The sequence below is a fragment of the Felis catus genome, chromosome B4, assembly GCF_018350175.1.
Source record: "Felis catus isolate Fca126 chromosome B4, F.catus_Fca126_mat1.0, whole genome shotgun sequence".
NCBI classification, from domain to species: domain Eukaryota; kingdom Metazoa; phylum Chordata; class Mammalia; order Carnivora; family Felidae; genus Felis; species Felis catus.
This window is the reverse complement of record NC_058374.1, coordinates 53660984-53688825: the sequence shown is the minus strand read 5'-3', so window position 1 is coordinate 53688825 and position 27842 is coordinate 53660984. Positions and strand designations below refer to the sequence as shown.

At 37.6% G+C, this 27842-nt stretch overlaps 1 protein-coding gene across 3 annotated transcripts in view; it reads right to left on the bottom strand.

The window, feature by feature from the left end:
- Nucleotides 1-27842, bottom strand: part of PDE3A (phosphodiesterase 3A) — a 537920-nt gene that overhangs the window by 287993 nt on the left and 222085 nt on the right. For 2 of the 3 annotated variants that reach the window (XM_019834634.3, XM_045061472.1), the window contains exon 1: nt 25245-26239. The exons of the other annotated variant lie outside the window; for it this stretch is intronic. In XM_019834634.3, the coding sequence (XP_019690193.3) occupies nt 25245-26204 (960 nt within the window). In that variant the 5' untranslated portion in view covers nt 26205-26239. Of the gene's footprint in view, nt 1-25244; nt 26240-27842 lie in introns of those variants that run through there. 3 annotated transcript variants of the gene reach the window in all.

Here is a 27842-nt window from a genome sequence, read left to right as displayed (position 1 = left end):
GACATGAAACCACAGAGCTCCTAGAAGAAAGCATAGGTCTTGGTGATTTTTTTATGTGACACCAAAAGTAAAAGCAACAAAGGCAAAACTAAACAAGTAGGACTACATCAAACTAAAAGACTTCTGCACAGCAAGGAAACAGTTAACAAACTGAAAAGGAAACTTACTGAATAAAGAAAAAAATATTTGCAAATACATATCTGATAGGGATTAATATCTAAAATACAGAAAGAACTCATACAACTCAGTAGCAAAAAAAAAAAGCTTAATAGAATATCTGAATAGACATTTTTCCCAAGAAGATACACAAACAGCCAACAGGTACAGGAAAAGATGCTCAAGATCATTAATTATCTAGGAAATGCATATCAAAACCACAGTGAGGTATTACCTCATACCTGTTAGAATATTATCAAAAAGACAAAAAATTGCAAGCATTGGTAAGGATGTTGAGAAAAGGGAACCCTTGGGAACTACTGATGGAAATGTCCATTGGTGCAGCCATGATGGAAAACAGCATGGAAGTTCCTCAAAAATTTAAAAATGGAACTATATATTGCACTTCTAGATATTTATTTGAAGAAAAGCAAAAACAAGAAAAGATATATGCAACCATGTCCAATGTAGCACTACTTATAATAGCCAACTTATGGAAACAACCTAAGTGTTCATCAGTGGATGAATGAGTAAAGAAAATGTGGCATGTATTTATACACACACACACACACACACACACACACACACACACACACACACAGAATGTTATTCAACTATAAAAAAGAATGAAATCTTGCTATTTGCCACAACATGGATGCACCTGGAGGGAATTATGGTAAGAGAAATAAGTCTGAGAAAGGCAACTACCATATGATATCACTTATATGTGGAATCAGAAGACAGAGAGAGAGAGAGAGAGAGAGAGAGAGAGAGAGAGAGAGAGAGGGAGGGAGGGAGGGAGGGAGAGAAGGAGGGAGAGAAGGAGGAAGGGAGGAAGGGAGGAAGGAAGGGGAAAAGTTCACAGATACAGAGAACAGATAGGTGGTTCTTAGAGGCAGGAAAAGGATGGGGGGGGTGCAAAACATAAAAAAAAGGCATTCATAAATGTGAAGTTCTTATAAATTCTTAGCATTTAGCCAGGCTTAGAATAAGCAATACATTAGTTTAATAATAATTATTATTAGCATCATCATCAATCTCAGCCCATAAAACATCTCTATGTGGTACTTAAAATTTTTTTACATAAAACCTAATATATTTTATATGACAAAACCTAAACTTTAATTTCTAAAGCTTAAGCACATTATAATTTATTTAAAGCCACACAGTTACTACATGACAAAGCAGGGATATGACTAATTCTAGGCTTTCTGACCATTTTCTAGTGGTCAGTATTCCCTTCAAAATAATGGCAAGCAGAACTGGTCACAAAGCTACAAACCCAGGGGGATTCTGGATATTATGCTGCCAAAACCAAGTCTAATAAGGCAGCAAATAGGAGTCAACTCATTGAACTTGCACCATTCAACACTTAATATTTATTCTTTAAACAGGAATTAGATAAGTGTCCAAATTCTCTCGTTGTGAAATGATACAATCATTTCAAAAACTAAATTTACAGAATTTCCATTTTCTCCCATTAAATTTCATGCCTTTAGTCTCTGCTCACTGTTAAAATCTATGCACACTGTGAAATCTATATCTGATCATCCAATTACCTATGCCTTCCAATTTTTGACAAGTAGACATTTACTAAATATGCTTCCTCTGTTTTTATTCAAGTATTTAATAAAGCACTAAAGAGAACCTGAGCAAGTGAAGTGTCCTGGCTTTGGAGATTCAGTTATAAATTCTCCTGTGCTCTTCTCTACTTCCCACCCAGACAAAATTTTGGTGGTTTCAGGGAGAGCACCAGATGCCAACTGGAAGATAAAGGTATCAATACAATGAGCTTTATCATGCTCGTTGGGTCCCACAGTTTAACCACGTTCAGAAAGGGAACTAAAGAAGGAAACCAACTAATGTAGAAAAACTAGCAAAAGGGTAACTATAAATTAGGAGAGGAATGGTTTTATAAGTATCATATTTTTCAAGACTTCTAAGAAACTATGAGGGTTTGTTGTTGTCATGTTTGCTTTCTCAATTACAAAAGGAATGGATTCTTTAAACAAACATTTAAACATAGAAGAATGTAAAATTAGAAAAAAAAGACTCTCTTTTTCTTTTTAACAAACCCCAGCGCTTCTTTAAGAATATACTGGATCCTTCAATTACAGAGAAACCGTTAGATTCATTCAAGAAATTCATCTCTACTGAGAACATTTCTGCCATCTCACTCCCTATATAACCATATAAATCCTACCCTACCAATCCCAAATTACATCCTAAACATAATAACGGTGGCTACCATTTATTGAATGTATAATATTTTCTAGTTTGCAAACATCATTTAACTTAACAAGCTTATAAGGTAAAATTTACTATCTACATTGCATAAATGGATATATTCAGGGTTAGAGGGATTAATCATTTTACCCAAGGCCAGATGGCTAACAAGCGATGGGAGTAAAGATCAGAACCCCAATCTGATAACAAATGTTACTTCTTAATTACTGCACTAGACTTGAATTCCTCCATTCCATCAATAGATCCTGCTACCACTGTTTCACATTTACAATAAGAATTCAATTTGTTTATTTCATCCTCTTGTTCATACACAGTGATAATAAAAATAAGTGCACAATACTCTAAAATCTTTCCCAATCTTAGCACTATTAACCTTTTGTGGCAGATAATTCTTTATTTGGGGGAATGTCCTATGCATTTTAGGATGTTTAACAGCATTCCTGGCTTCCACCTAGTACATGCATGTTGCTAGCACCCCTCGGATCCTAACCACTAACGATATCTTCAGATTTTGCCAAATGTTCCCTAGGGGCAAAATCAGTCCCAGCTAACAATACAATACTCTCAAACTTTGGAAACACAGAATCAGAATGACTAATTCAAGTTCTGATAATTTATATTTCAAAGTCCTATTTTCTTCTGTGAAGATTACAATTATAGAATTTGGCACTTCTAGAAGAAAATGTGGAGTTCTACATAATTACAATGCTTTTCTGATAGCTAATGTGTTCTACAAATATTTAACTAAATTAGATAAAAAAAAAAACATTTCAGGTATGATTCTTTAGCAGTTGGTGTCATTCCAATGTTAAATAAAGTACACCTTCCTTTATTGCCCAAAGTGCTACAGAGGTTTGTATTTATCCCAACTCCTGAAAAAGTAATTTATACCATCTTTAAGGCAGAAATACCCTTTTAGAACTTCCGGTGCTCAAGCTACTCTCTGCCTCATTTTTTATGATTTCCCTGTAAGTTACAAGCATGAACTCATAAGCTATAGAAAATAAATAACGAAGCATAACTTTATGGGGAAAAATATGAAATCGTCTGTCATCTAAGGTTAGAAAACCAGTAATCAAAAGTAAAATCTATATGACCTGTAAAAATGGAGGTAAATATTGCCTCTTGCAAGAATATTTCATTCATGTCAAATGAAACTCCTGAAAAGGCCCTTCCTCTAAGCTATATTTATTTAAATACCTCCTTACAGGAACTTTGTACAGGAAACTAAATGTTCACTTGATCCCTAAATTAGGTTCATGCCCTTCTTGGATTAAATTTATAGAGATGTGATTTGCAAGTTTCTTTTTTTTTTCTCTCACTTCAACATACCTGATGGATGTGACACACACACACACACACACACACACACACACACCAGTAACTATGGCTCACAAAAGCATTTATTCAGGAGGTGGGGAGGTCTCCCTCAACAGAACATATCAGAATCAAAGGCAGGTTAGCGTCTGAAAAGCCTACTATGTGATCATCACCTTTGTAGGAAACAAAGAGGCAATGTTTCTGCCAACTCAAAGATCTCACCTAGGATAAAAAGCTCATTTCACCATTGAAATGAACCATCTTATGTTGATAGTATTTCCAAGGGCACCCATAATTTGGGGCATCAAAGCTCATGACTTCCCTTTCCAGCTACATTTCAGATCTATATGGAGTGCTAATACAAATATTAAAACAATTTTTTTTCAAATTTAAGTATTATGTACAAAATCATGGACAAAATGTCACATTTCTGTACTGGTTCTGTACCAATGAGAACTTAAGACATTATTAAACTTGCTACAGATTTCTATTGTGTTAAAGGTCTACTCTGAATGAAGAGAAAGCAGATAAATGGAACTATTTTAAATCCCTAAAACTTGAACAAATTTCACATATATAGTGTTGCTTCCTCTCACTTTTCACTATTCTAACCATACATAAATCACTGGAAGATACTTAACACAACAGAAACCTTGACTATCTTCCTCTTTTCATGTGAATCAAAAGCAGAAAGTCAAAAGTACCAAACACACAATACAGAGAGAGCTTAGTGAAGGTCTTCAAAGTTTTGACTAAAAATTAAATATATATCTATAGATTATTTTGCTAACAAAAAAAAGCAAATGCAGTCTTAGTATATATTAAGGATCTTACTATCTAGATTAGTGGTTTGTAAACAAGTATATTACAGAATCACACATCCTACCTACCTGTTCACCGGTATTTTAATATAGTTTAGGTCTAGGATTTGTACTTAGGCAAGTATATGTTAAACAAAGGTCTAAATTATTTGGTAAGAAAAAGGAGACAATCACACACTGCTTTGTCCCAATTATACCACATTTAAACTACTGTACCAGGTTCCAGACTTCTCAATTTCAAAAGACCATGACTTCCAACAAGAGGTAGAGGGGAAGAGGAAAGGGAGAGTAGAAATACTATGGAAGGGAACTTAGTTCCCATCATGGTAGCAATGAAGCAAAAGCTTATAGAGGGCCACTTGTTAGGAATTTTATAAATTTGGCTCTACCTTTAATTTCCCTCCAACTCTAGAATGTAATAGCAGTGATGCTTTCTAGGGAAAGGAACACATACATAAACAAGAAAAAAAAGATCTCCAAAATTCCACAATGATATATAAAAACAAGTTCAGAAGAATACGGAGGGCAATGAAGGGTTTTACCAGGTGGGAAACTTTACAAGTGGGTAAAGAATAGAAGTTGCATTGCACTTAAGGAAACTTGACCTAGAATGCATAGCCTAATATATTTTATACATATGTAATATATGTTTATAAAAACAAACCATTTATTTATTTATATAAACACAAATCATGTTAAACATTTAGAATAACCCAAGAAATCTACCAAAGCGGAATTCAACCAGGTGATTTTACAAGGTTAACGGCTCTAGACTGCCTAGATTATCTCAACTGACAAAATAATTTGTAACTAGTTCTATGATCCAGCATTCATTTGTTCGACGATGAGAAGCTTGACCATGTACTTCTAAAATGTAGTCTTGGGGGGGCTCAGTCAGTTGAGCATGCAACTCTTGATTTCAGCTCAGGTCATGATCGCATGGTTGGTGCAGCTGGAGCCCCTCAATGAGCTCTGTGCTGACAGTGCAGAGCCTGCTTGGGATTCTCTTTCCCTCTCTCTCTCTCTCTCTCTGCCCCCCCCCACTCTCTCTTTCTTTCTAATAAGTAAACTTTTTTAAAAACTTAGAATGCAATCTGGGGCTATGACATAAATCACCCAAGAATCTCAGAGGATTACACAGAGACTGCAGTGTCTGTTGACTCTAGATGGTCTATTTCAGTGGTAAGATCAACACCAAAAATACTAAGTTGTCCTGTAAGATTTAAGACTAATTTACAATCTAATCTTAAATAGGGTGATCATCTTTGAACTTATTAAAATGGCCAAAGCCTACAACCTTTCCGTCCTTGTGGTTATAGACAGGGCACAAAAGGCTTCTGGTTCTTTTTTAAAAGTTATGTACATACTGAGCAAGGGAACATGGGGAGCAAATGTAACTCTGACACTGAAATATTTTGTGTGAACAAATGAAATTGCGCACCTTCAAGCAAACAAGGTCACATGAGGCTGCAAAAGTAACCTTCATAGGATATGTCCAAATCTAACACATACACACATCACCTTCCCTTCCTCACTCTGAACCTAAAAACAAATGCACGCTGATATTTTGATGCTTTCTCTCTCCAAGAAGGGCATTACGATACTTCCAGCTTCCCAGATTCACAAACTAAAGGACTGTCCCGGACACTTTGTTAACACCTTCCACCACCGATCACTGACTAATCTTGCCAACTGCAGCTCTTTGTTTTTTCTTGAATCATCTATGCTTTCCAACCTCAACTCTTCTAATAAATCCCATGGTTTCTAACCAGGACTTTTACAATAGTCCCTTACACATCTCCCAAAAATGTCAGTTTGCCCAGTATTTGATCCACTGCTATCAAAACTATGTTTCATCTGTTGGCATCACTCTCTGGTTAAAAAACTTAGTAACTAACTTTCGGCACAGACAAAATAATGTTCATATTCCTCACCCTAATCTTAGAACACTCCTCTATCCCATTCTCATTCCTCTATCCCAACCCTTCTCTATCTTAACTCTTAAAAATTTCCCACCATCCCACCCCTCCCACATCCACAAAGGCTAGCCTCTCCATTCTACATGTCATTTCCAGAATACACCATCGCTCCATACATGGCATCCAGTCCCACAACATGTTTTGTCCTTTCTCTGTCCTTCCCTCTGAACCTCATGTACACAGGGGAAACACAAACATTCCTATAAGGATACATTGAGATTTTTCTTCTTTTTAAGTTTATTTATTTATTTTTGAGAGAGAGAGAGAGAGAGAGAGAGAGAGAGAGAGAGAGAAAGAGAATGAGAGAGAGAGAGAACATGACCAGGGGAGGGGCAGAGAGAGGGAGGGAGGGAGGATCCCAAGCAGGCTCTGTAATGTCAGGGCAGAGCCAGCGGGTGGGGCTTGATCCCACCAACCTTGAGATCAAGACCTGAGCCAAGATGAAGCATCAGATGTTTAACCCTTAACTGACTGAGCCACGCACGCATCCCCTTTTCTTCTTTTTTAGATACATTCTTTAGATTGTACCCTATATACACAAGAAAAGGTGGGAAACAAATATAAAAGAGAAGTTAGAAAGGAAGGGGAGACAGAATTTTACCACAAATCCATGCTAAGAAGGTGATAGTATTTGAGGGGCACCTGGGTGTCTCAGTCTGTTAAGAATCAGACTGGGACTCAGGTAAGAATCTCACAGTCCTTGAGTTCAAGCCCGGCATTGGGCTCTCTGTGCTCTCTGCTGTCAGCACAGAACGCACTTTGGATCCCCTGTCCCCCTCACTCTCTGCCCCTCCCCCGCTCGTTCTCTCTAAATAAATAAATAAATAAATAAACAAACAAACTTAAAAAAAAAAGAAGGTGACAGTATTTAAGCATTGAATTTAGCTCTGATCTTTCAGGAGTGCCAAGTTCTCATAACTTTCCATATTTCAAAGTATTTATCACTTTGCACTGCAATCATAGTTAAAGATAGTATCTTTACTATCCACTCAGGGAGGGGGTGCAACAGAGGTCCACTCTGAACCCTTCACCAACAATCCCACCTCTCTGGTATGTTCTGAGAACTCCTCAAAGGTTCTAAAATTTAAAAACATGAACACAGTAAGTTTTCCAAGGAAAATTCCCACAGGCTACGGATCCCTAGTTTCAGTCTAGGAGCTAACCATGCTAAAGGTGACTTTCCCACTAGGAACAAGAAACTTACTTACTTTACCAGTAAGTACTGGTATTCTGATCTTCCTCACAATTAAATTTCCTCATATAAATTAATAACCTGACATTCTGATTCATGACTTAGAATTTTATTAGTGTACTTTAGCAATGAATAACCTCTGGTTCTATAGAAAAAGTGCATCTCTGACCTGCAAGGCTGAGATCTGGATTCTAGCCAAATGCTAACTTCAGTGCCAAAACCAACACCCCTTTCCCCACCCCTAACACACACACATACACTTGACAGAGAAATGCCTACCAGTCTCTGTCACCTTAACTCAACCATATTAAACATAACCAGCAATCAGCTAAGGCTAATCTACTTATGCTCTTTGGATAGAATAGTAAAAAGATGAAATGCTTGAGTAAAAATTTTTTGTTTTGTTTTATTTAAACACCATCTCTGATTCTATCATATTTATTTCTGCAAAGGTTTTTTTTAAGTGGGCCCACACCCAGTGTGGAGCCCAATGCCAGGCCCAAACTCAGGACCCTGAGATCAAGACCTGAGCCGAAAACAAGAGTAGGATGTTTAATCATCTGAGCCACCCAAGCGCCCCTGCAAAGATTTTTCTTTAGTAGGTAGACACCTTGTCTTTATGTTTTTAGGTAGTTACAGAAATTGTTTTAATATTTTAAAATTTAGTTTTACATAACTTTCCAGTTCTTAAAGCATGGTAATAATCCAAGTTGTGGAAATAATTTTTAAAATGTTACACACACACTGCTTTTTCCCCCATTCATCGATTTAAACAAACCATAGCAAATGAAAATATATGAAGTTCCTTAGTCTCATACGGGAAATGCAAAGAATAATCAACAAAATCCTGACAAGTAAAACTGAAATTAATCATTATACACAGTATAACTCAGATGCAGAAAAAGCAAAGCATAAAAATAACATGTTTCTGCATATAAATGATGGATAAAATTTTTTAATTATAAAATAAAAAGGCTTATATTTCTAGACTATGCATAAACTATTAGAAAAATTATATTATGTATTTAATAAATACTTTGGTACTTAAAAGCCCTTCAGGCAAAGATATTTTTTTTAACGTCCATTACTTTTTAAATCATTATGAACCTGCCTTTTTTTTTTTTTAATTTTTTTTTTCAACGTTTATTTATTTTTCGGACTGAGAGAGACAGAGCATGAACGGGGGAGGGGCAGAGAGAGAGGGAGACACAGAATCGGAAACAGGCTCCAGGCTCTGAGCCATCAGCCCAGAGCCTGATGCGGGGCTCGAACTCACAGACCGTGAGATCGTGACCTGGCTGAAGTCGGACGCTCAACCGACTGCGCCACCCAGGCGCTCCAAGAGCCTGACTTTTTTTCAACTTTACTGGCCTGAGAATCAGTGAAGTAGGCTCAGTACTCTCTTATGTACATTTTAAAAAGAATTGTCTCTCCTTAGTAGAACATCATTTGTTTTCATATTCATCTCAACATATCACAGGAATGCAGTTACAGTTTTACTACCACCTTTTAACCTAAACAGGTCCAAGAGCCTTTGTAAAAATTGAAATACATTTTCAAATATGTATACACATTTCAGTGCATATGTATATTTCTTTCATGAAACTATATTTCCAGGTCACATCACAAAAATTGTGTATATGTCAATCTGGAGTTTCAGGAACCCACTTCAGAGGGTCACATACCAGTTAAACATTGATCTTCTAAGAAATTTAAGCTTGTCCAGCCCATCTGGGTCAAGAGACAGGAATGTAAAATTTTACTTCAAAATTTTATTAATTTTGCCCATAGGTCCAACAACTATGGAGCAGGTGGTCCTAAAAATGCTTTCTGAACATGTCAAGCAGAACGATGTCAAATGACTACATTTCTTTACAATGTTTTGTTTTTCTGATTATAAAATGTGTGTTCAGGTTTAAAAACTTTAAAAGTACCGAAAATAGAAAAGTAAAAATCACCCATGATGCACTCATACAAACATACATTTTGACAACTATCCTCTCTTATGCATTTTGTTGTTATAGGTGATAGCTTGCCGTATCCTCGATTCTGTTTCCTAGTTTTCCTCTCTACTCATCAACACATTTTCCCATGTGATTAAACACTCTTCATTTAACACTTTTTAAAATTCCTATCTTGTGTTGCTCTCAAGCAATACATAAAATGTTTCAGAATCAGATATTAACCACAGTGTAGAGTTAGCAAACTCAGAGAAATTGCAGGGCAATCAGGCTATCAGAATTTAAATATTTATATAGCACCTATCATTGAAGTGCTCTGTAGGTTGACAAATGGTCTGAGTTAATATGAAAACAAAATAGAAGTTTTTCCTCTATAGGAAGGTGTGGGATGGACTGGCCGCATGCCTTTAGATAAGATGGGATTTGTCAGACTATTTGAAGATTAGTAAGAAGAGAAAGACTTGAATTTTCTTTGAACAGTCTAATGTTTTTGCTGTATTAGAGGCTGAAATGTTAAAGCATCTACAAATACATCTGTTTAAGAGGGAGAGCATGAAGACACTTAAATGTATTAAAAATTTGCTTTAAAATAAGACACGTATGTAAGAATAAAATTCCAAAACCAACTTTTATCAAATGTTATAATACCCTAACAAACTAATGACATTTGAAGAGTATAAGACACCTGATTAGAAATTTGTTTCAATGTGGGCACCTAGGTGGCTCAGTCAGTTGAGTGTCTGACTTCAGCTTAGGTCATGATCTCATGGTTCATGAGTTCAAGTCCCGCATCGGACTCTGTGCTGACAGCTCAGAGCCTGGAGCCTGCTTCGGATTCTGTGTCTCCCTCTCTCTCTGCCCCCTCCCCTGCCCACGCTCTATCTCTCTCTCCTTCAAAAATAAACATTAAAAATTTTTTTTAAAGTAATTTGTTTCAATGTAAGGAGATCTGATGGTTTTCCTGAAAGTGGGGTTTACAATTTGTACATCCTCTGAAAAGCAAAGACAAAAGATAAACTTGGAAAGCAATAAAGTCGAACCAATCAGATTTTTTAAAGGAAATGAAGATATAGATATTCCCTTAATATTTGGCCTCTGAATAAAAGAGAAAACTTAAAGAAACTCTTCTCCCTTCAAAGAGAAGTTCAGTCAGTCAATACCAATCTTGGTGGACTGCCTTCAAGATCTATTTCTCACTAACACTACCTCTTGTTCTAATTCCCAATTATCCCAATAGCCTTTTCTCTTCGTCCATCTTAACACTTATTCTCACTCAACACAAAAAGCCTGAGAGATCCTGTTCAACATAGGCCTGATTACATTCTTTCTCTACCAAAAATCCTTCAATGGCTTCCCATTCTGCTTGGAGCAACGGCCTGGCAATGACTCCCATGGCTTACTTATCTACTGCCCTTTCCTGTCATCTGTCTGACATCTCCTTCTACATGACAGAAGCAAAAACCAGAGAATGTTCAATGACCAAGTTGGGGGGAAAGAAGACTACCATAGGAAGAATTTTTAAATTGAAGCCAATGGTGGTATAGTGAAATGATGCAGGACTCTTGCTCCCCTGAGGTCAAACCAAAATAACTACCTCAGACTAGACTGAAAGATCATTCAATAAGTGGGAAAATCTGGAAGAAAAGTGGTCTGAGTACTGAATTCCTGTGAGAATTAGAAAAAAGAGGGAACATCTAGAGAAATATTTTTATGTGGTGAAATAAACCATCACCCCCTTCCACTGAGGGTCATTTCTGAGCCTATGCTGTACTGCTATTTTCCAGAGATTATAAGCAGGAAGTCCCTTGTTTGAGAATAATGGTAAATAATGAAAAAAAAAAAAAGGAAGGATAAGACTGGAATTTTACCATGAAAAATGAAATAAAAAATCCTGAGAAAACTTTCAAAACAAAATATGGGTTATAATGGCAGCTATAGCACAAAACGCGTTTCTAATGGGGTTCTATGACACATGATTGCAAAGCTGACTCTCAACAGCATCATCAGCCATTTTTGCAAACATGTTCAAAGACTCCATCAATTTTCCTCAACATCTCCCTTCATCCTTTTTCACTCGCATCATTTTCCTCAGAAGCACCTCTCACCATCTTTGTCAGATTTTTCTCTTTCCACTGTTAATCTGTCTGACTCCCCAGGCTCTTCATTGGTCAGCTTTGATTGTACGTAAGCAACTGTAATCTTATATCATTTTAATTAACTTCCAGAAAACCTAAATCTTTTATAAGACTTACAAGCTTGTTTTTTTTTAAATCAAATGTAAATTGATACCTTCTGATATTAAGCCCACAACCTTCAATGACTTGGCCTTAATGGGTAGGAATAGATACTATTCTTATTCAGTTAGAAGTGATGTTTGACAAAAACCTATGCCCATTATTTCCACTAACTTTATCTTCACACCTTAAAAAAAGACTATTATTTCCATGTTATGATATGGATTATTAAAGTTCAGAAAGTTGAAGAAACCTGTACACATTACAAAGTGCATATACTCAACATTTGTACAGCAATTTATTTGTATTTAAGTTTTATAACAGCCATATGAAATAGGTAGAAAAATTGTTATTCCTGTTTTACAGAAGAAGAAATTGATATGCAGAGTGGTAAAATAATTTTTTGGAGATATCCTCAATGGGGAAATCAAAGTGAAAATTTTATGAATGTCATACATTCATAAACCATAATCTGTACACATGTATAAATAAAGAAGTTTTCCCCACAACACTGAACCAATCATTTTTTAATTATTTATTTGTTTAATCAGATTGCAGAAGTCAGAACTTTCTGTCTAGTTTTAGTAGACAGAAGTTTGTAGTCCCCATGTTTCTCCACTGAGCTACCTACAGTGCACCTTAAATCTTCAGATTTCTGGGGGTACCTGGGTGGCCCTGTCAGTTGAGTGTCCAACTCTTGATTTCAGCTCATGATCCCAGGGTCATGGGATCAAGCCCTGTGTCGGGCTCCACGCTTAGCATGGAGCCTCCTTGAGATTCAGTCTCTCTCTCCCTCCCTCTGCCCCTCTCCCGGGCATGTACTCTTTCTCTAAAATTAAATTTTAAAAATCTCATATTTCTAGACCCCACTCTACACATAACTAAATCAGGATATCTCACCATAGGACCTAGAAATTTTCATTTTAATATGCTTCCCATCTAATTTTTATTCACACTAAAACTTGAGAACTACAGCGTGCAACTGGATTTAGAAAGTACCAGATGATATGTAGTTATAAGTAGGTGAGGTCAGGCCATCTCCTCGCAGATCTGTAAAGCGTCTAAAGGAAGTCTACTAATCTATTAATCAGAAACAGGCACTATTAGAATTCATAAAACAACAGTCTGATTAACACAGCATTATAATTATATAAGATTAATTAACACCAAGGAAAAAGAAGCTAAGAATCTAGACTTACTGAGATACCCAGAAGGTAACAAATAGTCATTGTGAAACAGTCCTGGATGTTAAATGAGATACATCTACTTGCTGAAATATTTAAGTAATCTCTACACCCAACATGGGGTTCGAACTCATGACTCCGAGATCGAGTCACATGCTCTTTTGATTGAGCCAGCCAGGAGCCCCTAGAGGTAATCAATCTGGGCCCATAAGAGGTAAAAAAAAAAAAAAAAAAAAAAAAAAAGTCACACAAGATTGCCATAAGAGTACATTTATAAGTCAAAGTGGTAAATGCACTAAAGAAGTAAAGACTATGAATCAATGTCTTGGAAAGTAATAATGTCAGGAAAGTTCACAAATAGCATCACGACTTCTGAAAAATAATCTAAGTGCTTTTGGTCTGAAGACAGATCCTGACCCAATACATGGATGGGCTTCCTGCCCAGTGTCCAGGAGTGACTCTCTCAGGTCTTCTCCTCTTTCCAAATCACAAAAAGTTCTAGATTTTAAGTGCACCAATGTTATAACCCCAAAAGACTATACAGTAAATATATGTTTTTAAGCTGAGGAATTATTCCTTTGATTTTGATCTAGCCTTCTTTCTGCACAAGCAAATACCAGCCTTAATTTGTTCCACTCATTTACTGCGGGCAGTTTCCATTTCCCAACACCACTTTTTTAGATAACTTAATTAGTGTCCATTTCTATCTGTACCCAACATTCCTAACCAAATTCTCACCCTTTTCATTTAGGACTACTTAATTCCTTACAGAAGGTCCACTGGACACTTAAAAGTTCCAGTGTCATTCTTTAAAGGGGTTAAGAAGAGCCGATTCAATTATTATTCAAGCAAAAAGAAATAAAAAGAAGCCGACAATATGAGGCCACTGCCTTTAAAACTGGGCTATAATTTAGGTGCTGCTTATCTAGCAAAAACAATTCCAATCAGAGCAAAAACAAATCATTAAGAGTAAAAACAGACACTATTCAAGATGATACAGACACATAGCTAGCTTCCTGTCCCAAAATGTAGTTAAAAGATTTTGCTTCTAAATTTTGTATTAAAATGTCACATTGGAAATGGCTTATTTTCAAAAATATATTTTGCTCATTTCAAAATACGAATTTAGGACTAAATTCTTAGTTTGTAATTTATTTTTTTCAAATAGAAACATTCAGGTTTTTAAAAAATAATATATTTAAAGAAATCTCAAACTCTTGATAGTTTTCAGTAACGGCAACCTTTCAAAAAAAATCTACCTATGAGACCATTTGACATCCACAAAGTAAAAGAAACTTGTCACTATATAATATAATTGAACGTAACCTTTTTTCCACTACACTTGTACTCCCAGTTTATCTAAGGGCATGATAATCTGACTACCATGCTGAAAAGAGATATTTCTGATTTCAGTGAAAGGCTATGACAATATCTCTATTAAGTATTAAAACTTCAGCAACAAAATATTGTTGGTCTTAAAGCTTTCTATCTTAACAAGTTCTATTAAAAACTAGATATATCAAAATAATTGGATAAACTAAAACTTGCCATCTCAAGAAAATGGTGCCCATTTCTGGTTTTTCAGCTCACCTGGACTCTACAATTATGCCACCAAGTTTCTAGATTATTTAGCACAATTGACAAGTCATCTCTGGAAACAACAGACTCAAATCAGATTTCATAATTGATCACAATTAAAGGAAAAAAAGAGAGATTTACTTTACATTAGACGTTTCCAGATATACAGCTATTCAGTAAGAACCTCTAACAAAAATAGAGACCAACACAGTATACAAGGGCGGCAGTTCAGATCACCTGCCAACTCTTTGCAGAAAGTGATGGGAACAAATAAAGTCAATGCTTATTCTTTGTCAATTAATTTATCAGTTGAACATGGAGAAGGCTTAGAAGACTTCAATTTTTATTTTTCTAAAAAAATGTACCTAATTTCAAAGCTTGTTTTAACATTTACACTGTGACGATCTTGGTGGTAGCTTTGGTTATTTTCAGTTCGGAATGAGCTAAAAATAAATATCTAGGACTCATGCTGAAAGTGGGATTTCCTCCCAGTAAGAGCACAGCAAATTCAGCCCCTTATCTGACACATGCAAGAGAATAGTTTTTTAAGTAATAAAAATACAAATACATTAAAAATCTAAGTTTGTGGACTAGCTGATAGGCTATTTCTTTTCTACTTTCCATAGAAATTCACTTAAATCCGTTTAATCACTAGCTCAATCAGTAGATTAGGGAGATAAATATTTCAGATTAAAAGTCATTTATTTCTTTTCCATCCATTACACCTGCCAGCCGGCACCCACAATGAGCAAGGCGCTGGGCTGGAGCAGGCTATGAAGTTTGATTCTTTTATAATGAAAACAGTTATGATCAGAGTCTGACGTTAGTTCGTTAGCCTAGAAAGCAAAGTTTGAAGGTAGCTTAGGCAACTCAACAGGTCCTCTGCTTTTCAAACTTTGAGAGGCTGTTGAGGGGTCAGGACCCCAAAATACAAACTACCAAACAAGGGGATGCTTTGTATCACCATGCCTCATGAGGAGCATTGCCTAAGTGGACCTGTGAATTGAATCATATGCAACGCTTAGTTTAAAAGTAAGAACGATTTCCTTCATTTTTAAACTAGCGTTTAGGTAAGAGTGCCGACTCCACGTGGGTTGCCACAAAATAAAGCATTCCCAAAAGAACATTTTTAATGACTTCAAACTTTATTTAAGTGGATTATACCTGGACAGAGGCAAACACTTGCCATAGACATAGCATAAATATTCAGTTATTTAAACTTCCTTCAGAAGATGGAATATTTTTATTAAAATCCTATTAAATCAAAACCACAAGCTTCTTGCATAAAATTATTTCCATAATCTGACAGGGTACTGTGGGGTGTGGGGGATAGAAAGGTATTCCTCAAATTTTAAATATACTCTGAGGGAGAAAAATCTCCTAGGTTAAAAACACATGAATTAAAAGCATTTCTTTGAAATACACACACACACACACACACACACACACACACACACACACACACACAAACACATACACACTTTATCAGAAAAGATGACTGGCAAAAAAAGTTTTACACGACCAACTTCTGCATTTTTAAAGCAATTTCAAAAATTAGCCAGGGTGAATGACTAGTTACATTCAAATACAAACTCTTTCAAGTAACAGTTATGATTATTATGACACTTTATTCTCCAGCTAGCTACTTCAAGAAGTCTAAATTTAGCCAACTTCACCAGGAGTGAGCCTGAGTTCACATTATTTCATTTTAGCTAAATGTGCTTCTTTGCATATGATTCTACTGCCTTTTGTTCATTTTAGATTTCCCAAGTGATACGTGAAAAATCTATGTATCTCACTATTTTTATTCTGGAATGCAAAGATAAATAATGGGCCTGGCTCAAAGAAAAGGAATTTATAAATCAAAGGTCACCACAAGCATCACACACAGATATAAACCATTATACACAAAATAAACACATACTTAAAAAAAATCATTGTATGTATCTGTGTATATAAAGCAACATGCCTTATACAAAAAGTAATTTTCCCCGCATTCTCAGTGTAATATTGGAACACTGCCTAGAGTTAACGACTTTGTGGAGTTTGGGGAGAGGAGATGGAAGGGGACATTCAAAAATCACTACCTTTTTCAAAACCTGTACCTTTTTCTGAGTTCACCCTGCAGTTTGAAATCACACAGAGCTCCAAAGCCACCTCATCTCAATCCCTAGTCTTGAAATTCCATACTACCTGAATCTCTAATCCTTTCTATACACAAAATAGAACTATTTCCATTTCGTTTTGTATAGTGTTTGCATAAACAATGGTGAGAAGTCATCAGCCCTTTACAGACACTGTTATACTTTTCGTCCATTAAAATTACCAGCAGGTTTGTCACTTTAGTTTCCTAAGTTACCAAGATAACGACCTGCACTATAAACATAAACACTTTCATTTCTAAAGAGACATTAGATAACCCAATTATACACTAATCACCATGAACGTGACTAATCACATGGTCACACTGTCCACACAAGCAATCCCTGTTAAAAATCAAACTCTGAAAGGCAGAATCATAAATAACTGGCAATTTTAATACTGTGTTACGAATCATGTAAACATAAAGTCTCCTTATTCAAGAAGCTGTGAAACTCCCCTCCAATTAAAATAATATTTTTAAATATGTGCAATAATGTGAAATGAAGAAAAGACGAAAAACAGACTTTCCACCTATTAGTGTAGCAGTTAGTGGTACAAGAAAGAGTTACTAAGGTCACTTATAAATTTGAATGATTGTATATCAAGTGCCATTATTAAATCTACATAGACTTGCTATTCATTATAACTGAACAGGTCACATGCATATTCAAATATATCATTTGTTTAAAAGGTAGGGGCACCTGCATGGCTCAGTCAGTTAAGCATCTGACTCAGTTTGGGCTCAGGTCATGATCTCACTGTTTTGTGAATTTAAGCCCTGTGTCAGGCTCTGCACTAACAGTGTAGAGCCTAGTGCAGAGCCTGCTTGAGATTCTCTCTGTCCGTGTCTCTCTCTCTCTCTCTACTCCCCTCCTGCTCACATGCTCTCAAAATAAATAAATAAACATTTTAAAAAATTGTTTTAAGTACAGCTGCACTGTCCAAAAAGGTAGCCATTAGTCACATATATCATTTGAGTACTTGAAATGTGGCCACACCAAACTGAGATATGCTGTAAGTGTAAAACATACACCACGTATTTAAATTTACAACAACAAAAAAAAATGCAAAATATCCTGATATTTTTATATTGATTTTATGTTGATATGACATAATGGATTACTTTAAATATTACTATCGTGGATTTCACCTGTTTCTTTTTACTTTTCTATGTGGCTACTCGAAAATATAAAATTAAATACGTGGCTCATGTTAGATTTCTATTGGACAGCGCTTATCTATAATGTTTACAAGACTGTTTTCATCAAAGCCACTGGGTGACACTGTTTCTCCACTAAATTGGTACAACCAAAGCAATTTCCTGGCAGAGGAAAAAAATCACAAACACAGGCATGCACACATGTACCCATGGGGACATATACACCAAGAGACATAATATGTTCTTTATATCTATATTCATAGGATGAAACTTTCTTAGGATGAAAGAAAAAAGTACACTATAGTAATTTTATTACTATCTCAGGATGACAACATGAACACATTTAAGTAATTTTATTACCATTTTAGCAGGACTAGCTATATTTAAAAGTCTTGAATGATCATTCAGATTCCTCGATAACAAATGACAGCTCTAATCAAATCAAACAGGCTGAACTTGTTTAGTTGCTGATTTTTCCCAACTAGCTTTCCACCTTATAAATGGCAATGTTCTTCACAACCTCCTCTAATATTACATCCTATTTACTTACATTTTAATGGATTCCTGAGGAAACCATGCAAAATAACTTAGGTGAACAAAAACCACCAGCTGTTTTTGCTAACAAAGAAATGCTTTACTGATGTGCAGATTACTTTTTGCCTTGGATTTTGAAATCCTGAACATTTTTAAATAGATATAAAAAACTAAAATAAAAACAAAAATCAATAGTCAAGTCACCAGAGCATGCTCTTCTTTGATGAGATAAAGACTCCACAAAGTTAGACTTTGCAATGCAATTGATATTCAATCATGGGACAAAGTCCTGAATGATACATTTCGGAGGCTACCTGGTACTTTGATAACCAGAAAATTCATTGTAAGGGCTCAAGTTTTCTGTTGTTATTTGTCCATTCAATGGGTTTTATTCAAATTCTGAATGAGAATTTAGAATTCTTTCCTTGTGCAACTCAGAAATGATACTTAAATTTACCAGCCTGACTCCTTTCCTACTCTTCCCCAAGCAGCATATTCAGGCCCAAGAGAAAAATGGATAAAAACCAACATTTTGCCTCAGTCTGACTACATACATTTAGCTGACTTTCCCTCAGTTTCTTCTAAAATCAGACTAATTTTAGTCTCTTAACTACAAACTGTACAGAATTGAGCATTTTGAGATCTCCTTGCTACAAATTACTTAAGGCCATAAACTACCTCAGGATATGAAAACAATCATTGTACTATATTGAAGTGTAACTTCCTAAATCCTGTAATAACTTTATTTCAGAAGTACTATAAAGGTATACTAATGTAACTTCCATTTCAAATAAAAAATTCTGTCTTCAAAATGTAAAGTTGCTGAAATTCTAAAAACATTTATGTTTAACCAGTAATGAGGAAGTTATGAAAATCTATGAAACTATAGACTTTTATCCCAGAAAAATGAACAGATGAAGTTTTGCATAAAATTTCAGAGAAGAGATGAATGGTTCTGGATCTAGATGTAAAACCTACGCTCAACCTATACGCATTCTTTCAACTATTATCTAAGAGGTCATTTAGCTATTTTACTGATTTCCCCTTTTCTTATGTTGATCTCTCATTACCCTAACTGGCTTTAAGCTCTGGAGAGACAAGTACTATATTATATCTGTGTATAATTTGTATGGCTTTTCGCACAAGGCCTAATATATAAAATGTGCTGATATGACATTCGAGAGGTTCACTGACCAAAGACCTTTACGGATAACATTCGCTAAATGTAGCATCTTCTTTTAAAACCGTAGTATACATTTATGGTGAACACATATAGCCGACTAATATTTTTGAAAATTTTTATCCAACAGATCTTTCTCTGAACTACAACTTATTCAACATCTTCAAGATATTTTTCTTCCAGACAGTAAGCTGTGTATTTTATGTTGACAATAGCATTATATTCTTAGATCCAAGTTAAGACAATTCCCTAAAATCCTTATTGGGGAGGTAGGAGATCCTTCTAAAAAATACTACCAACAGTAAAAGTATATATAAGTCGTTACTAAGAGGATTTAAATTCCCATACAAAAAAATAATATTCATTTGAATATTAACCGAGCAAATTTAAATATAAGAATATGAAGATACCTGAACCTTCTGAGGTTCATTATGAATTATTTAATAGAGCTTCATTAAAAACATGAATGTAGAAAGCAAACATAAATTAGGTTTTCAATCTCATATCTTGAGGGTTTTTTCAAAGATACAATTATAAATATCACAAGAGAAGAGGAGGAGGAGGAAGACTTGATGGGATAGGAGACAGAAGACCAACTAAATAAACAATTCACCACAAACATGTAGGGTCACACATAATTTCACAAAGCCAAAGAAACTTGCCTTATGCAAAGGCACTGTGTCTGCATGTCAAAACCTCTTTAGGATACCACATGCTACAACAGTTGCATTGATTGCCTTCCTACATCCATTAGATTACATCTCACAACAATGTTTCCTGAAAAATACAACTCCTATCCTAAATCCAAAATAAACTCATTCATTCGATAGACATCATTGAAAATTTGTGTTAATCTACATAGACTCTATTGGGATGTTACTGGCACCAACCATATTAACTGAAATCTGAAAACATATAGAAATCTAATTTTGAGGTTCATAAACATTCCATTTCAATTCTATTTAAAGGAGAAGTGAAATTAAATTTAGTAAAGCCTTTATTCAACTAGAGTCGTGCAAAGATTAGTCTCAGAATTTTATTTCCTAATAGAATACAACAAATTCACACAAATGTCACTACAAATACAATGAATGCTTTTTCATGCCAGTGTCACTCACCCCTGCCTGCCTGCACCCCCTGCCCAGGCTTTTCAAAATGTATTTCATACACAGAGTCACTGTTCTGGTTGTTTATTTAATTAACATGACAGCCCAGCATACACAGCATTTCTTTCAGTTCTACAGTTTTAACTTTTTACACTTTAGACTCAATACAGAAAGAGTAAAATTACTGTTTGACTCCTTCCAACCTCTGTAAATTTATATAGATTCACTGACTATTTCTGTCAGTTAAAACCGTTTTTTCAGTATGCTTTAAATTTATCTGTATATACAAAGTAAAAATCACAATTTTGTCCCCACAAACACACAAAATTATTTCCCTTTACCTTTCCCAAGGGATAAGAAAGTCTTGTGTTTTTCTATTTTAATGTTTTCAGAAGTTGAGATTAATTAATTTTAATTCTGTCAGCAGGTCATAAATAATCAGTATTGTTCTTTGTATCACCATAAGCTGAGTTATCCTACTGAAATGTTATAAAATTAAAAACCTATGATTGTTTCTGAAATTTATTCAGTTTGAGGAATATAGTGTATTATACTTAAATGTATTAGGAACTCAAAGGACAATATAGTCTTTATTTTCAAAAGAAATAATTCTGTATTTTTATAGCCACACTATAAACAGAAGTCATACTTTTCCATATAAAAGATGTATCAAGGCCTATCTGTGTCTACCAGCAAAAAGCATACCTATTTCTCATATTTTTGTTTTATTGTTGCTACTTGCTTTTTCATTTCAAAATGTCTTTCTTATGTCAATGATGAAAAACTTAATTCTACTTTTGACAACCAACCACCAGGCTCCACTACATTCCTACAAAAATCTGTTGTTGCTAAAGATGTTTAAGAGTTTTTAGGGAAATGAACATTTTGAATTTTAATTCTACAATATAAAGTATATAGCCATACATTTCTGATGGATACGGTATCCATCCTAAAGAATTTTGTCAATGAGTGGTCCAAATAACACGAACAGAGAGAGACACATAACTGGGGTGTGCTTTGTGTGAAGCCATAGGCAAAAATACTAAATTCTTGACATGTAACCAAAATAAAATTGCACTGGTTAGGAATCTTTCAAAATTTAAAGTGCAAGGTGGTCACAGTAATTAGAGAGTAATGACCAGCCAATGGTGTTCTTTGACTTATAAAGAGAATAGAGACACCACTTCAAACACAATTTCCAAATGGTAAAAATTTCATAATTAAAATTTTATATTGAAAAATAGCATTAACCATACAAAATATCTAGTAATTCAAGAAATTCTAAGTATCTCTGTATAGTCCAGTGTTTAGACAGTGCAGTGATAACTTGAGAGAGACATATCTGCTCTAGAACATGAACGAACACCCACTTAGAAAAGATACATATACCATAATGGACACACATCTGCCAACCAAAAAAGTGCAGTTTGACACACTGATCTACAAAATCAGCCTGAGTCTTGAGGATACTGGACTAGTATACTACTAAACTAAAAGCCACACAAATATTACAAACTTTTCTTTACGAAGAGTCAAGATACCTCCACTTGCATTCACAGACAGACCCAGTATCAGATTAATTCTGTGACTGAGGACTAGCCCTATTTCTCCTTCCTTCGCTTAAAGCCATCTTCATCATCCACACTGCAAAACTAATCCCATGTGCAATATCCAATCTGTAGACTTAGCTATGGTTCAGGAAGGAAGGGGGAAAAGAGAGGAAAATATCTCTGTCAGTTAGTTTGTCTTACGAGAATTTTTATCATCCATTCTCCTTGACCTTTTAGAATCGAGTCATTGAAAAGAGGTAGTTCGCAAGCAAGCGGCCACTACCATTCATACAGAGAAGAAAAGGCTGAAATTCTCTCACCTTTAAACCTCGCAATGAGCAAGGTCCAAGTAAATTCTCAAGAGGCCTCTGCCAGCCTTTCTGGGCTTTATGTCCTTACGCCTCCATTTAAAAGTCACTTGTTGCCTATCATCTTGAGTTGAGAACAGACATTCTTTCATAAAGGTAGCATTCAGGGCAGGGTCATATACGTGCTTTACAAGTATTTTGATTCTTGACTTCATAAAGTATGCAGATGACAGTGTACACTTTGCACTCTTAACCAGAAGTTTGTTTCCTTATGATAAAACAGATAAGCCTTTTATTATATAGCTCCTGAACTTTTCACACAGTTAGGCTAACGTATGAGATATTGCCCTATCTTGTAAGAGACTATTCCATGTTAGTTCCCACCCACCCACCCCCAATTCTACTCAGCAACAACTTTAATGAGCCCTATATGAAAACTAGTCTTAAGTAATACACACACACTAACCAGTACCTTCATTAAAACTTCAAGGATCTAAATTTCTACTAAATGTAACCTTGTTTTTTCCATCAACCATAAGAGATCTAGTCTCTCTCACTTGAGAACATTCTTCATAAACAGTCTTAAAAAAAAATAGGAACCAGAGAAAATGGCCAAAGTAGATTATAAATGTGCATTTTCAACAGCATTAATCAGCAAAACATTTAAAAATGCAATGCTAAGTTGTTTTCTTGTAAGTCTGCACATTATTTGAATTTTCCATTTATCAATTCAAATCAGAGAAAACCAAGAAAAATCCGTAGATAATTAACACTGCTAGTTAACTCACCTAAACACCTTTACATTAAATCCACTTGGAGCTCCTTAACTTCTAAATGTTATACGGAATTTCAGAAATGTAAGAGGTTAAGTGATATTAATTTGTGGTCAAGCTATTATGATTAAATCACAGATTTGCCTTACAAAGTATGGTTCAATTTTGCAATGATCATATCACATTTCCCTTCAAGTCAAAGAAAAGTGTTCAAACTGTAATTAAACTAGCGGTGTTTTCATTTAAAAAACATTCTCTCCTGACACTTTGAAAAGAAACTGAACTGTGTTTTCCCCCTAATTGGTTTACCTTTAAATAGATGGCTTATTTTATTCTGGTGATTTCCAAATTTCTACCAAAACTAAGTATCAGTCAGTGGCCTGTTTTTAACTTCACTCTTAGAGTAAGCTTATACCCAAGAAATATTTGCTTTATCTAAACAAAAAGCTAAATAAGTACATTTGTTTTAAAATAAACACAGAGACTATGATGCTGTCATCCATTCTGCCAAATACTGTCAAACAACTGCATTCTGTGTAATCAACTCCATTTCAAAAACAAACTAGCCACCACACCATATGGTGACTGCTAGGTCTTAGAATCTACATGATTCTACACAGAATAACCTAAAAAGAAAAGCTTACTATATATTAGGACATTCTCCCACTCACTAAAGTTGTCCTAAAAAGACCATAGGTAGGCATAAATTTAAATGGGAAAAGTGTAAATTTCCACTTGCTGTGTACATAATAAGCTCTCTACAGCCCCCACCCCCTTAAGTGTCATTATCTGTTTGGAATAGAGAAGCAAACACTTATGTATACCTTTTCAGAAACAATTTGTATTTAAAATTGGGATTTGTTCTTTTATGCCCTTTATAGCAGCTATATTCCATGATCTCAAATCCCTTAATGATAAGGAGATTCATCTCCAAAATTCACTAACCTTTTTTTTCCCCCCTCTAGGACAACTTCATTCATAATTCTCTTCTTTCTTTTTGAGAGATTTATACCACCAGCAATCTTAGAATTATTCTCCTGAATTAATATTTCCTGTATAATTTGAATAAATTCATTTGAATTTCTAAACATCCACTTAAGCGCACACTCAAGAGAAATGTTTTCTTTTAGTTGACACTAAGAGCTCAGTTCAAGACTTTGACAAATTCCGCAGTTCAGACATATTGTTCCCCAAATAGAAGTTTATCATTAGGATACAAAACACATTAGCACATAAATAACTATGTCCCCAAGTTACATTTAAAAACAAACTGGGCACCACCAGATGCAGCCTCTTCAAGGAAAACTTACCGCAAAGCCAGAAAGCGTGTATCAACACCTCACCTTCAAGCATTCTTTGCTTTTACTGACTTCCATAAACATTTGTCACTTTGGATGAAACTTTATCAAAAGTATTTTAAAAATCTAGTAAAATCCACGTGTTGAAAAATCACCCAGTGCTAAAAAGCTGCATTGGAAGATTTCTGCTACATTAGTAAAGCTACGAGAGTACTTAAGTGGAGGGAAGTCAAACGCCAGGTGTAGCACATCTAAAAAGTTGACCCAGCTGTGGAAGACCCTGCAAACGCCACCTAGTTTTGTTACTTATTATTGTTTCTGTTGTTCAGGTTGTAAAATACTGTGGGAGACGAGGAGAATACGTGTCTACTTTCCTACTAGGTCTGAAGTTAGAGCACTTTTCTAGGCTATCTTTGCTTTAGTACCCAGTTCTGGGATTCCCTCCACTTTGGGGCGAATCCCAAGCGTTTCGAGTCTTCCCGAGAGGCGAGAGGCGAGCGAGAAGAGCTTGCCAGCGCTTACCTGTTCCCTCGGTATGCAGGGTAGGGAGGTCCTCCGATGAGACTTGCTGCTGCAGCCGGACATCTCGGCGGACACCACGGAACTGGACCGCCTCCTCCTCTTAAATACTGGGATATCTTCCCTGGTCCCAGCAATCAGCTGGGACCCGAAATGCTCCCTCGGAGCCGCCCCCGCGGGCTGCGGCAAGATTTGCTCCACGTACCTGGCCAGGAAGAGCCCCAGCACGCCGGCCAAGTACGCCAGGTAAGGTCTCCAGGCGACCTTGAACCTCTCTAAGGAAATGAGGGACACGGTCCTGACCGCGCTAGTCAAGGCGATCATGAGGACGCCCAGCCTCAGCCTCAGCACCAGCCATGTCGCGGCGGCCAAGCAGCTGAGCACCACCCCCGCGGCCGGGAGCGAGAGTAAGTGATCCTCCCCGACGCCCAGCCCAATCTGGACGAGCGCTTCCCCCCCGCAGCAGGCTGCTAGCAGTGAGACGGCCAGAGGCAGGCGCACCCCGGCGCGCAGGAGGTACAAGCCCATCCAGAAGAAGGCACACAGGAGACTGAAGAGCAGCGCCGAAGGCTGCAGCCAGGGGCTGAGCGGCGCGCCGCCCCCGGGAGCACCTCCCCGAAGCCCGGGGAAGACGCCCCCTTCTGCTCCCAGGGCCGCTTCCTCCGCCGCCGCAGCCGCCACCTCCTTACTCTGCTCCGGGTCCCGGCCGATCTCCCCGCGCACCAGCCTCACCAGCAGGGCCAGCAGAAAGGACAGGGAGCCGGCGCACAGCGCTGAGGAAAGTTTCCGGGAGCGCCGGAGCGGCTGCAGCACCAGGTCTCTCCAGCGGCCGCGGCTGCCGGAGTCCCGCGGCGGTGCGGCGCCGGGGCGAGCGGGGTAGTCCCGGCCCGCGGCGGGGGCTGGATGCACCCCACCGTGGCCTGGCTTGTCTCGGACTCGGGCGGCCTCGCGGGGCACTGCCATTGTGTGCCCTCCTCACGGAATCCCCAAGGTCCCCCCGACGCCCCCACCCCGACACACACACATGCACGCACGCACCCTGTCCCTAATCCCACCCTCGGAATCCTTCCTTCTCCCCGGGCCCCCGAGACCCACTACAAGTTTCAGCTTCCCAGTAAACTCCTGGGGAATCCTGGATGCTCCAAAGAGACGCCTTCAAGTTAAAAGCTAGCACAGACACAAACGATCAGACTTCCTCCTTTTCTCTCTTTGGAAAACTCTTAAAAATTGTGCTCCACCCCCACCCCCGATTTCTATCCTCCGGGGTCTCTTCCTACTTCAGGATTTTAAAAATTGCCCCACGCGCCCCGCGCACGGGGGCTGCAGCCGCTGGAGGAGCCGGAGGCGCGGGGCGAGCTCGGGGCCATCTCGTGCGGCGCTCGGCGTTGCGCTGCAGCGCGCCGGGCCCGCGGCGTCTGGAGGTGCCCCTTTTCTTCCTTCCTGCAGCTCTTTCTCTATCACTCTTTCTTTCTCCTCGGCCGATCCTCCCCGGCACGGCCCCAGGAAGCGAACCGCCATTCCCCGGGGCAGAAAGCAAAGCCTCCCCTGCGTCTGTCGGTCCAGTCCATGGCAAAGGGTGGCAAAAAAAATGGAAAGGGGGCTGAGAAATAACCAAGAAGTTGCTAAGTCCCGTCGGAAAGAGACACAGTCCGAGAGGCTAGCGGCAGCGGCAAGAAGGGAGGGAGGGAGAGCGAGCGAGCGAGCTGGAGAGGAAGGGAGGGTGAGAGGAAGGGAGGGTGAGAAGGGAGAACGAGATTTACTTCTTTTTTTTTTTTCTCCCCTTCTTTTTGGTGCGATGTAGGTGGTGATTTGCAGTTTTGCAAAAGGGAAACGAGTTTAGACGACTGGTTAAAACTGTATTAAGCGGGCAACTGGAGTGATCAGCGACCCAGCTTGCTTGCTTGCTTGCTTGCTTTAAGGCAACTCCCTAGGAAAGCTTTCCCAGCCGAGTTCCCGCCTCCTCCCCCAGAGGAGGCGCTGCTTTCAGCGCTTTGCGGCATTCTCCTGAGCGGGTCCCGCACGCACTTGAGCACGTTGGAGAAAGGGTTGCTGAGGCTGGTCTACCACCGCCCTGCTTACTGAAGCCAGGGGTTGCGGGTTTCTGCGGCTGGCCCTCAGGCCGAGCTTCCTAGGACGTTAGGAAAAATGGATTGTCCTTGCCTACTTGTCAGGCAGTGGAAACTAACATGCTACCTCCTGATGACAAGCCACATCTACTGTCAGTGATTCAAAGATGCTTAGTTCTCAAGTCAGTTACAACAGCAAACCAATTTCAGGTGGCATTGTAATGCTCTGGCTGCTCCTGCTGGAGGGTCTGTTTTAAACAGAACCCAAGCCTTTCCTATTATTCCAAATGATGGGAAATCTCAAAAAGTTACCAAGACAGTACCAGCATTATTATTTTTCAATTTTTTCTAATGTTTATTTATTCTTGAGAGAGAGAGAGACAGAACGTGGGCAGGGGAGAGGCATAGAGAGAGGGAGACAGAATCCGAAGCAGGCTCCAGGCTCTGAGCTGTCAGCACAGAGCCCAATGTGGGGCTTGAACCCATGAACCGTGAGAGCATGACCTGACCCAAAGTCGGAGGCTTAACCCATTGA